The following is a 13,374-nucleotide window of genomic DNA, read 5'->3' as shown; positions in this document are numbered from 1 at the left end:
CCCTCCATGGGACTAGAGGGCAAAATACATGGGGGACACTTTTCATCAAACCCTGCAAGGAAAAAAAAGTCTTTTACCTTATTTTTCTTGGTTGCTAATATGTTTAATTTGAAAACTTACCTGTCTTTTGTATAATTCTTAGCACTACAGACAGGTCGTGCTTTTTTCCTTTCTCCTTAAAATAAAAACTTCCGGTCCAAACCGTCAGCCTCTGTAGGTTGTCTTAATTGCTACTTTGCACCGCACTGGACTATGACTCTGATTTTTGGCACATGCTGTCATACACAAAGTTCCTAAAATAAAATGCTCCAGGATATCCCAGGAACTCTTAGAAGGCTTTAAAAAGGGACTTGCTCACTGAAAGAATATCTTTGATGAAGACAGTTCAGGCGAGCAGAATGATCATTGCAAAAAGAATTACGTGATTCCTTGTGATCTTGAAGTGGGTCTGGAGAATCCTTGCCACCTAACTTATCATGGTCAGGGGGAGTTTGACGAGAATCCAGTTTTGATAAAGACAATTGTTTTTTTTCCTCCCCAAGTGACTATACATTTAAATAGCTAAAACATCTGTTCAGCAACATAGTAAAACATGTACACCCGGAGCGCCTGAGAGAAGAGCCTGCCAAACAATCGGTTGAGAGGGACTTTGCTTGGGGGGAGCACACCAAGATAAAGCAACCAGTGTTTGTTTTGTCTGGTCAGGGGGAGAGCCAAGGCAAGCTATATTTTGGGTTTCTTTTACTTCATTTGTGAAGTATTATTTGAGAAGGGGTGGCGAGGGGATATTTCCTGATGGGACTTTTTAAAGCTGCCCATTAGTAGAAGAGCAAGAGTACTTTGGATGTCAACACCTCACAGACTCTTGAGACCAGCAAACAAACCACAAACGGTGACTGTCTTCTGGCGTGGCCTCCACATCCCTCCCGATGGAAGCAGAAACGGGGAGCAGCATGGAGACTGGGAAAGCAGCCAACAGAGGCACTCGAATCGCCCTGGTGGTGTTCATCGGTAGCACCCTGGTGCTGGGCACCGTCCTCTTTCTAGGTAAGTGGGACCCTGGAGGCCAGGGAACTGGGCAAGGGCAGTGAAATCTCTCCGTGCTTCATTTTGTCAGACCTTGTCAGGATGCAGGTGGAGGGCCGTTTGCTTGTGTTGGTAGGTGGTGCATCCTTAGTTTCTATTAAATATGCAAATAGAGGAAGCCTTTTCCTTAGAAGGCTAAATAAACAAGCACACGCGAGTACTCAGTGTGTAGTGTAGAATGCGAAGTGGGTATAAAGTGGCTTCAAGTGGCTGGAGGATTCGGCTGCACCAGGCAAACATTGTTTTTATGCATTACACTTAGCAAAATGAGTGTTTATGAATTCATAGTGAGATGCTTTCATTTATTTTGTGAGGAAAGACTTGCACTGTGATCAAAACCATGCTGGAATTTCTTTTCATCTGATTTTTGTCAATTTTGCCTGAATGAATCATAAAATGTAACTCACAAAATACAAATTTGTTTTTTTAGAAATGCACCTTTAATGATATTCTTCAATTCCTTTCTAATCCAGTGACTCTGGTGGGATAAAATTTTAACTCAACCTTTCTATTAGATTTAAAAATTAATATGAGGGAAAACAGAAGTTTTCTTCCAAGATTTGAAAAGGATTATGATTCAATTATTTTAATAACTCTTGGTGAAAATAAGGTACCCAGGGAGACTATGATGATAAAAACATATTCCTATGAAAAAGAATGAAATACCTTGGAAAGACTGTAGGTATTTTGAACGCTTGACTATCAGCCTTTGTATTTTCCTCATAGGGCCCATACGATTTCATTCGTTTGAAAGCTGTGTAGGACCAAGTGCTATACTTAGGAGATTGTAGGTGCAGTTTGAAATGTAGCACGCCTGGAAACATTCCTTGGCATATACAGGATGCAGGAGATCGTGTTTATCTTGGCAGGGGAAAACCAGTAATTAAACTTTAAAAGAGTTAGGGTTGTGTGGTTGAAAACTCTGCTAAAATGAGCAAACCATCTTTCCATGTTTTCTGTGGCTGAAAATTTAGGGTATTAGATGGGTTTATTGCTTTCTGGTACAGTTAAACCTCCTACTCTTGCAACCAAATCTGCGGCTCTTGAAAACTTGTATGAGATTTCTTGGCACCTGGGTTTTTAGGCAAATGTTCTATTCTAAAATTCAAAACTGGAGGAAAAATGATACGGGCATGCCAAGGGACTATACAGCATGTGGGAAGTGACCACAAAGTTCTATTATTTGTATTTTGAAAACACTCCCAACTTACAAATCCAAAGGATAATTATGCTAAAATATGTACACTTTTTAAGTGATGTTACTGCTGCTTGAAACTTTTTTGAAATTCCATTGTTATGATTACATTCTGAGGCTGTAGCATATTGGTTGGAATATTCTTTTTTTAATCGTTCAATTGATATTTATTTATTTATAATTTTTTTTATTGTTCTATTACAGTTGTCCCATTTTACCCCCTTTGCTCTCCCCTGCCTGGCCCACTTCCCCTGGCTCCCACAGTCAATCCCCATTTATTTGTCCATATCCATGGGTCACTGACACTAGTTCCTTGACAAGACCCTTCCCCTTCTTTCCCCTCTTTTAGTTGGAATATTCTTGATGGCAGCAAATCTTTGTTCTTTGAGAGAACATGATTCTTTGGGATTACCTCTAAAGTTTTTAGAGCACAGTAAAATTCACCAAGCCAGCCAATGCTATTACGGGTAAGGAGGTCTCCATATAATAGAAAAAAGTAGGTTTCCAGTGTGCCCAGTAACCTGGCTCTCAGCATGAATCTTTAAGAGGAGCTCTAATGATTTTAGAGAGCAAGGGTGTGACCATTCTACACCTTTGCTACTCAAAGTGTGGTCTGTGGATCAGCAGAATCAGCATCACTTGCAAGCCCGGGCTTCACCCATCCCAGATCTATTGATTCAAAATCTGCATTTTCACCAATTAAAATTTGAGAAGCATTGCTTCAGGTGGCCATATCCATTTGGCTGTATACCTTCAGAGACATCTGCTTTAAAATATATTTACACTCTCAGGTGGCAAAAGACAAATATCATATGATCTCACCTAATACAGGAACCTAATGAACAAAACAGACAAATGAATAAAATAGAGCCAGAGGCATGGAAACAAGGAGCAGACTGACAGTGACCAGAGGGGAAGGGGGAAGGAGAAAATGGGGGAAAGAAGGGTATATTGTGGTATATTCTTCCGCCTGTTCAAGTTCATTCACACATCTGCAATTTCTAGAATTTCTCTTTACCTCTTTTGTGTTTTAGGCTCTGGGCTAATCTGTTTTCTAAACCTTAGTCCATCTACAATAAGAGGGATTATCATTGACCTTGGAGTGGTCTCAGAGAACTTAGAGCACTAGGACTTATAAGATGTCAGGTGTAATGATACGCCTATGACCAGTTTATCTTCAAGTGTCCTTTCTTCTCCTCCCGCATCTGTCACCTCTCCTCCCCACAATCTGTTTTTCAAATGCAATGATTGGCAGCGTTTTCTTTGTAATGGGCTAGATAGTCAATATTTTTGGCTTCCTGGGCCATACTGTCTCTGTTGCAGCCACTTGACTTCGTTGTAGCACAAAAACAGCCACTGACAATATGTATACAAAGGGGCATGGCTATGTTCTGGCACAGTTTGATTTCCGGACATTGAAATTTGAAATTCAGATCATTTTTACAAAATACTCTTCTATTTTCATTGATTTTTTAGCAATCGTTCAAAATGTAAGAACCATTTTTAGCTCGTGGGCCGCACAGGAACAGGCAGTGGACTGGGCTGGGCCCACAGGCCATAGTTGGCTGACCCCACTTATGGTCATTCTCATGCCTTCCATCTGGGGAGGGCTCCACTGTACTCTGAGGTCACTTCTGCTTGTTACGGAGAAATCTAAAATGAGAAACCAAACTGCTCTTTACATTTTTAAAAAGCCCCTAATCAGTAACAAGTAACATCTTCATTTCCTGTATGGAAAAGATTTTCTTTGTTGTCTCCATTTCATTCATGCACACCTTCATATTATCTGGGTTTGTTGACCCTTATTTATTTGCAGGATCTTAAGATACCACACCCCCCATCGATATAATGCTGTTCCTTAGAGGTCAGGTCTGTTTTCATCTTAATTCATTTAATTTAAACCTTTCTTTTACTCATCATCAGATAAAGATGTTTGATTCTAGTTCTGTTTCCTTAGAGGTTTTGGGTCAAGAATTATTTTCTATGAAAAGAATATATCTTTAAATTTTTTATTGAGATATCATTGACATATAATATTAGTTTCAGGTGTACAACATAATGATTCATTATTTCTATATATTGCAAAATGATTATAATAAGTCTATTATGATCCATCACCGTACATAGTTGTAGTTTTTTCTTGTGATGAGAACTTTTCAGATCTACTCTTCTCAACTTTCACATATGCAATACAGTATTATTAACAAGAGTCACAATACTGTATATTACATTCCCATGACCCATTTATTTTATAACTGGAAATTTATACCTTAAAAGTAATGCCTTTAAATTAAATATTTCATTATCTTTTTTTCTAAAATAAAACAAGGCTAGTATCATGAAAAATATATGGAGCAAGTGACAGAACTGTATTAAAATTTGCAAACCTCCCCACACCCCCCCCCAAAAAACAAGGCTAGTATCAAGAAACTGTTGTCCAGAATCATAAAAATATTATTATTTATAATACAGTTTATTTTTCCATTATGAAAAAGCTAACACATGCTCGTTGAAGAACATTTGGTAAACATACGGAAGTAGACTGAAGGGAAAATTTCCTCCATGTTTCCACCACCCAGGCACATTGAAATATTCAGTACTAATCTTTACACACTGCACGGATATATTTTTACTTTACTTTTTTTTTTTTTTTTTTTTGCTTTTTGAAGAAATCAAAACACACCTTTATGCTATGATACTCCTTTTCTTAAAAGCAGGCTTGAGCCCTGGCTGGTGAGGCTCCGTGGATTGAGCGCCGGCCTGCAAACCAAAAGGTTGCCAGTTCAATTCCCAGTCAGGGCACATGCCTGGGTTGCAGGCCAGGTGCCCAGCTGGGTGTATGTGAGAGGCAACCGATCAATGTATCTCTCATGCATTGATGTTTCTCTCCCTCTCTTTCTCCCTTCCTTCCCCTCTCTCTAAAAGTAAATTAATATTTTTTTTTTTTTAGAAAAGGCAGGCCTGAGATGTTCCATAGGCAGTTTTTTAAATCTATAATGTAACACAAGTAAAAGGCTGTTTGGAGGATGGCAGCAGAGGTAAGGATAAAGAAAAAACCGGCTCCTCTTAGAATGTGGGTTAATAAATAATACAAATCACCACACTGGCAAGTGATGTACTAGTGTTCCATCTCTAGCAGAAATGTAGGTACCGCCATGCTTTCTGATCCTCCTTCTCAGCTGAGGATACCACGAAAGGCCTTGGCCCCCCTTTTCCCCCTGCCCCCATCATCCATCTCCCCACGGCCACATCTCCAAATGATTCCTTATTTCTGACCACAGAGTACAGTGATGATGATTTCCCCACAACTTCCTTGGCTACCAAAAATATTTTTGAAATCTAAACTCACATTTGCTCATGCCCAGGTGCTACCTGCAGTTTACAAATGGGGCACCCTTCTGTACTCATGCAGAAATTCATTTAGATAATGTTGTACCAGATGGGGGAAATTAAACTACTGGTGGAAAGCTGCTTCCACCTTGCTGGGTTTTTGTTCTGTTTTGTTTTGGTGGAATGGTTGGGAGGTTGGTCCATGGAGCTGCATCTGTCTGGTAGCTAGGCTGGGTCTGGAGGGAGGATGGTGTTTGGGGTACGGGGCAGGCAGATAATGGCTCTCTTGCTAGATGATTGAGTTATATACAATATATATTACCTACCGCCCCTTCTAGGCCTTATCTATATGGATGGTTTCGATAAGATCCAGAGCTTTAAATGCCGCACATGTTAGCTTTCACCTTTCCCTCAGGATTTGCTCCAAGTGACATACGTTTCCATTTTCCCATCACTAAAACAAGGATGTAATTATAAACAAAAAGAGTAAAATTATGAGGCTTAAATCACAGATAATAGGAGATGGAAGAGACTTTAGAGATCTTCTAGCCCAGTGGTTCTCAAACGTGAGCCTGCGTCACAATTCCCTGGAGGGCTTGTTAAAATGCAAGTGGCCTGGCTGGTGTTGCTCAGTGGGTTGAGTGCCAGCCTGTGAACCAAAAGGTTGCTGGTTTGATTCCTAGTCAGGGCACATGCCTGGTTTGTGGGCCAGGTCCCCAGTCGGGGGTGTGTGAGTGGCAACTACACATTGATGTTTCTCTCCCTCTCTTTCTCCCTCCCTTCTGCTCTCTCTAAAAATAAATAAATAAAATCTTTAAAAACAATGCAAGTGGATGGACCCCAACTGGATGGACCCCATCTGCATTTCTGATTCAGGTCTGCAGGGCTTGGTAATTTGCATTTCTAACAAGTTCCCAGGTGATGCTATTGCCACTGCTCAGGGAAGCACTGGTCCAATTGTGCGCACTCATCTTATGTTATAGGAAACTGAATTTCAGAGCAACCAAGAGTCTCACAAAGGTTACATAGCTAGTGACCAGAGTCTGGTTCTGTAATACTGAGCCCATTGGATTTTTGAATTCCGTGTCAGTACTGAGAAGGATGAGCTGATGTCAAATATCTTGCTTATGTGCCCGATGGTGGCTTACCTGATGGTGGTCTGCTTCAATCCAGTCATTTCTTTATTTTTGGTCTGTTTTTTCAGTGAGTCAAGGTTTCTTAAGTCTCCAAGCTAAACAGGAGTACTGCCTGAAGCCAGAATGCATCGAAGCTGGTAAGTCGTTTTTCCATCCTGTGTCAAGTTATAATTATGGTACCTTGGGGAGTGGAAGAGAAAACAGGTGGTATTTTTAGTATTCTGTTTGCTTGAGGTTTACCAAGTACGAAATGCAATTTTGATGAAATTTTAAGTTTACTTTCAAGTCTTGGTGTGAAGTCGTGGAGCACAGGTTTCCTGTTTTCTTTATCCTTGCAAAAAACAGCTGTGCAGTCTTCCAAGTTATTACAGGCAGACCTCGGAGATATTGCGGTTTCAGTTCCAGACCATCGCAATAAAGTGAGTATCACAAGAAGTGAGTTGTAATCTTTTTGCTGGTGGAGGGTCTTGCCTTCAGTTTGTAAAATTACAACATCTGTGAAGAGCAATAAAACAAAGCACAATGAAAACACTTTAAACTTATATAATGCTATTACCAATGTCACCTCAATAATTTAATAAAAAGAGAGAACCCCCCCTAAGATCCCAATGTATTCCTATATAAGGAAATCAGGAAGGGGCTTCGAAGGCTGAATGGCCTCTCTTAAGGCCCAAAGACAGAGACCATTGACATTTCAATGGCTTCATCTGGATATAGATTCTTATTTACCTTAAGCAGTCTTTCTGAATCTTTTGGCTAGTGGATCTGAACTGTTTGCATGTAAGCAAGGATCCTCTGTAAATCCATGTTTCCACTGTAACCTGGAATCCCTTTGGGTCCTTTTATTCCACATTACAAGTCATTTTTTTCTTGAGGTGACCAGGCTGGATAGCAGTGGGTTTGCCAAAGTGAAGCTGAATGCTTAAAGTTGTCTCAGTTTTGTCACAGCTATTAGATTTCCTCCAAAAACCAGTGTTAGGGCCTAGACTTGCAGGACCCAGATTCCAGCCCCCACCCCCATTCTTCACGTGGACAGGGACACTAGGGTGTTTTCCAAAGAGAAAGCCATAGGATAAGTTAAGCACATGGCCATTTAATTTTCCTTTTGGCCTTAAAATATTAATGAATTAATTCACCAAATATTTATTGCACTCCAGGCACTGAGGTAGGTTTTGGGAATGCAGGCATATCTCACTTTATTGAGCTTCAGTTTATTGCGCCTCACAGATGTTGCTTTTTTTTTTTTTTACAAATTGAAGGCAAGGCTCTCCACCAGCAAAAAGGTTATGACTTGCTTTATTGCGACACTCACCTTATTGCACTATTCACTTTATTGCGGCAGTCCGGAACCAAACCTGCAATATCTCTGATGTCTGCCTGTACAGCAGTGAAGCAGAATGACCGGGCAAGGGAAGAGAGACAACTAACAAACACACAAGGCAATCAATATACAAGGAAAAATATCACCTGGGGATACATGTTATGCAGAAAATGCAAATATTAAAATAGAATAATGTGATGGCTGGATTGGAAAGTCTGGTGTTAGTATCTAAAAAGATCCCTTTGGAGAGCTAGACTCTTTTCAGAGTATTTCTGCATGGAGAAAAAACTTTAGGGAGTGAAAATGGAAGAAGTTGCTCGGTCAGGAGGTTTTTTGGTAAGCCAAGTGAGAGATGATGCTGTCTTGAATTCAAGAGCTGGAAAGGAAGACTAGGGGCTTTAGGAGATGGGTGGTTTGCTGAAAGATTGGATGTGGGTTGTGAGAAAACGCAGTCACTGTGACGCTTAGATTTTTAGTGGTGTTTGGGTGGTGACCTAGGTGAAAGAGCTTTTAAACTGAGGCCTTATGCAAAGGTAATAGGTTAGATAATTATGTTAGTAGAGTTCTTTTTTTTTTTTGGTCCCATTCTAGTCAATATATTAGTATGTATTTTTAACCAGGCAGTGTGTTAAGTGACTTACATGTGCCATCTTATAAAATCTTTGTAAGAAGTCCATGAAGTCAGTGCTATTGCCAGGCTCAATTACATATGAGAAAATGTAGGCTTGTAGAAGCTAAATAACTTGCCCAGGATCACATCCTGAGTTAGCAGCAGGGCTGGACTTCAAGCTCATGTCTGGCTCCTCTTAGTACCACAAGGCCAGTCCAGGTACCTCTATTTGACCCTCGCCCTGTCTTGCTCTTTTTTTTTCATAATGCTATATCTATTAGTCTAGTGACTAGGCAACCATTTCAGCTTCTTGATCTTGCCCCTGGGAGGGTGAGAAAGATACGGGAATTCCCAGGCCCTTACCTGTTCCCAGCTTGAGCTGACTAAGGGTTTTCTCCAGAGCAGAGCAGATGATCTAGAGTAGGGTGGGGTACCAGGTGGGACTATCAGAGGCCAGGTTTTAGACTTTATGTCATCTTGTGCTTTTGCTGTGGTAGGGTTCTTACAGATGTATGAAAATGAAAATTTTGAACTCACACATTTTCAATTTGAGTTTAGTCAACTCTTCATACAGAGGGCCACTTATGTCATAAATTTTGACTTTTAATAATGAATCATAACACAAGAGTAAAACTTACATAATATTTCATAATGTCACATATTGCCAGCTAGTGTGTTTTGCCTCGCTGTCTTGTTTTTAATTTTCCGTTGGAGGATGGCTTTCTAATATTGAAAAAAAATATTTTGCTCTTTCTCTAGTGAAAGGCTCACCAAAGATATAGTCCTCTTTATTGTAACATGAGCCCCACTATGCACAGTGATCTGTAGAACAGCTGCAGAGTACACATCACACCATTTTCCTCCAAGGAAAGGTTCGGAACAACGTTGTGTGCATGCACAGGTGACCTGTGTGTGCGTGCTGTGTGAGTGGGTGCCTTGTGCATGTGTGCCTTGTGCGTGTGTTTGTGCGTGGGCTCCTTGTGCGTGCCAGCATGCCTGTTTGCGCACTTTGTGCGTGCGTGGGCACTGCATGCATGCATTCATGCATGCATGGGCACCCTTAATGTGCCTGTATACCTGCGTATGTGCTATGTGCGTGCATGGGTGTTTTGTGCGTGCGTGCATGCCTGCACGGCTCCTTTTGCTGACTGTGTTCCTGCGCGTGCACCATGCGTGCATGCCTTGGGCATGCCCGAGTGAGTGCATGCATGGTGCTATGTGTGTGTGTGGGTGCCTTGTGCATGGTGCATGCACGGGCACCTTGTGCGTGCCAGCGTGCCTGCGCGCATGCAGTGTACGTGCACGCGTGATTGGCATGTGTGTGTGTGGGTGGGTGCTGCATGGTAGGAAGTGATTGGCTTCTGAACTCTTAAGACGTGTTGTCTGTGAATTGCTTTTCATCCCCTTTTCTATGTCCTCCTATTTTAACCTGTCTTTTAAAATAAGACGTGGAGAGAGAATACAGGGAAAAGAAGGAACTGCCAAGGTACAGGTATGATGCTGATGATAGTGGATAACGGCAAACAGCTTGGCTTGGGTTTAAAGCACGATCTAGCCACTTAAAGCCACATAATCTTGTGCTATTGAGTAGGAATGACAGTTTTTACTTCTCATGCTAGTTGTGAGAATAGAAGAAAAAAATGATGGAGGAAGTAGTATCCCAGATCCACAATTCCAGATCCTTAACCCCAAACCCAGAAAGCATGGTAACTCTCATTTGGCAAGACTGGATCTGACCACAACTCCTGTGGTGGCAAAACTGGATCTCAACTTACGTGAGGCTGTTTTAGACTTTGTTTTTCCCATTTGTAAGGATGTGTATATATCCCCAATAGAATTATTAGTGTGCTTGTTTCAGGAGTACCACTCCAGATGTTGCTGGAGGCATATAATCTGTGGTATATGCACTATATTACTTTCTAAAATCCCAGAATCTATGAGCTCTGAAATATCTGGCCTCAAGATTCACGTAAGTGTGGAATTGTAATGCTAAAACTTTATATGCATGATTGCCAGATTTAGCTCCACATATGCATTTAGGGTGCTCAATTAAATTTGAATTGCAGGTGTACAATGACTACTATTTTTTTTGTATAAGTATGTGCCATGCAATATTTGTTATGAATTTATACTATAAAAGTAGTCGCTTATCTGAAATTCAAATTTCACTAGTCATCTTGTATTGTACCTGGCAACTGTATTATTTGGCAGTATTCCTGGCACTGTTCTAAGCACTTTGCATGTATTTTCTAATTTAATTCTCATGAAAATCCACAATTTTCATTATGATCCCCATTTTACAAATGAGGAAACTAAGACAGAAAAAGGTTAAGTAACCTTCCTGAGGTTACATAACTATTGTGTAGTATTGCTGGCATTCAAACCCAGGTGGTCTGGCTCCAGAGTCTGTGATGACGCCATACTGCCTGAAAAGGGCTAGCATAGTTCTGGCACAGAGGAAATGCCCAGTATTTATTATTATTAACACCTTCCCCCTCTTCTTGTGCCCTGATTAAACTTACAAACAGCCTGGTATATGGGGTGGTGCTGCCACCTCTACTACATAAACACTGGCTGGAAACCATGTAACAATTTACCTTACATGTATATGCAGTGACTTGAGAGAATACATGGAACAGGTTTCCTTCATTATCATATTTCTTTTATTAAAACAAGACTGGATTTTCTCCATGAAGCTGAGTATGGAGGAAGGCGTTTCGGTGTCTTGACAACTATGGTCCCTTGCAATTTGAAGTCACAGTTCCCCTTCTCAAAGTGCAGGTCTGTGGCCAGCTGTGAATTGTGTATGATGAATTGGAAGGCTGAAGCTAGAATTTTCCCATTCAGCGGGCTCAGTTCCAAATTCAGTGTGAGTGATGAATTCCTCCACTTTATATCAGGGCTGAGGTCAGAGCTGATCTTGCAGTTTTTCTAGGTACCTGCAAGAATACCGAGAAAATGGGGAGGGATACATTTGAGGGTTGAGAGGCATCCAGAAAACAATGTGCTTATGTGAATAAAAATGTGTGTGAGGGCCCCTTTGTGTGAGTGTAAATATTGTGTGGGACTGAAACGTGTATGATCAATGACCGTGAGGTGTCACAATAGAATATTCATTCTGTGACTGCACAGCCAGTATAACTAAAAACTGAAATAAAGATTTTGGGTGACCTAGCATATTTGCATATTAAATAATAACGATGAAATAGTAGCAGTAAGTAAAAATGTAATTGGAGACAACTGAATTCTGAAAGATGAAAATATGAAGCCAATTTTAAATTTATCTAACTTCTAAATTATTTTTTCTTTGCTTTTTCTTGGGGAGGAGGTTGAAAACGGTAGAGGTTTTGAAGTCCTATAGAAGTTAGGATGTTTGACAAAAAGCTCTTTGAAATTTTTATAGAAAGTCAAGGTAAGAGAAATATCTAGCCTTACTTTTAAACCTGGAGGAACCAGTTATGTAACCAGACTAATATATGTATCTAAATTTATGAAGATTATACTTTTGGGGGGCAATTTATTCACAGTTAGCTGAAAACTCATTGGGTTTTCATTACTTTGAACAGAAATGTATTCTGGCATTAATTAGAGTATGAAAAGTACCCAGGAAATCGTCTTTCCAATGTCATTAAAATATTGGCTGTCTTTAAACAAGTCAGCTGGTGCATATCTCTTTGCCAGAGTGGTGGCCAGCAATTGTATGAGAGTTGGAAGAGAGCTGGAGCTCAATATTGGGAAGTTTGGAACTTTCTCACTTTGCAATGAGAGATTATTTGTAAGCTCATGGAAACATTTAAATTTGCACAAACTTCCTACCTATTGACTATCTTTCCTATGTAATTGTGTGTGGGCTTATGAAAGAGGACAAAAATGACACATCAGTCTATTGTATCTTTCTGTTAACTTACACAAATACTCAGTTCTGCCCTTAGACCTGGGGAAGAGAGGCCTCTGCCTTGGGTCCCTCCTTTAGAATGCCCGAATTTGCCTTCCTCCCTAGTCAAGGAGTCTATGGGGCCAGGTCAGCGGCCTTCTACTATCCAGAGTTCCCAGCTAGATAGCCCCAAGCCTCCTTTCAGGGACTGTGTGAGTCTCATAGAAGGGTTCATTACTCTGAGAGCTGCTCTGAATGCCATGGGGCTCAAGAATTCATACCTGGCATTTCAGGTCTTTATGGAGGTGTATTGTAAATATATCTTTAAAATATTTAGCTATGACACGTGGACCTCATTTCACTTAGCCTTTGTTGTGGAACAGATCAACTTTAGAGGCTTGAAACAAGAGTGAGTTAATATTTCACATGATTCAATGGGTTCGGTGGGGGTTCCTCTGCTGGTACTGCCTGGGCTGCATTCACCTGGAGGGTCGCCTGGCCTAGGAGGTCCATGATAGCCTCACTGGCAGTTGGTGCTGGCTTGGTTCTTCTCCATGTGGCCTCACTTCCTCCAGGACAGTCTCAGGGCTCCATTCAAAGGGAGTTGAAGATGCAAGCAAGGCCTCTTAAGGTCTAGCTTTTAAATTCATGAAAAGTTAGTCTGTCACATAATGTTGGTCAAAGCAAGTCCCAAGGCCAGCCCAGATTCAAGGCAGGGGAAATAGATCCTACTGCTTGACAGGAAGAGTGGTGAAGTCACCTTGCAGAAGGATGAGAAGGCTGGAAGGAAATGTCACATGCATCTTTGCAAACGATTTAACA

General features: G+C 40.8%; 1 protein-coding gene across 3 annotated transcripts in view; it reads left to right on the top strand.

Moving 5' to 3' along the window:
• Positions 1-929: 929 nt before the first annotated feature.
• PHEX (phosphate regulating endopeptidase X-linked) overlaps positions 930-13,374 on the top strand; it is a 164,226-nt gene continuing 151,781 nt past the window's right edge. For all 3 annotated transcript variants that reach the window (XM_090264399.1, XM_090264398.1, XM_090264400.1), the window contains exons 1-2: positions 930-1,047; positions 6,816-6,884. In XM_090264399.1, the coding sequence (XP_090120525.1) occupies positions 930-1,047; positions 6,816-6,884 (187 nt within the window). The remainder of the gene's footprint in view (positions 1,048-6,815; positions 6,885-13,374) is intronic.

The sequence above is a fragment of the Furipterus horrens genome, unplaced genomic scaffold (genome assembly GCF_987537825.1).
Source record: "Furipterus horrens unplaced genomic scaffold, mFurHor1.1.pri manual_scaffold_17, whole genome shotgun sequence".
Lineage (NCBI taxonomy): Eukaryota > Metazoa > Chordata > Mammalia > Chiroptera > Furipteridae > Furipterus > Furipterus horrens.
This window is presented reverse-complemented; position numbering and strand designations above follow the sequence as displayed.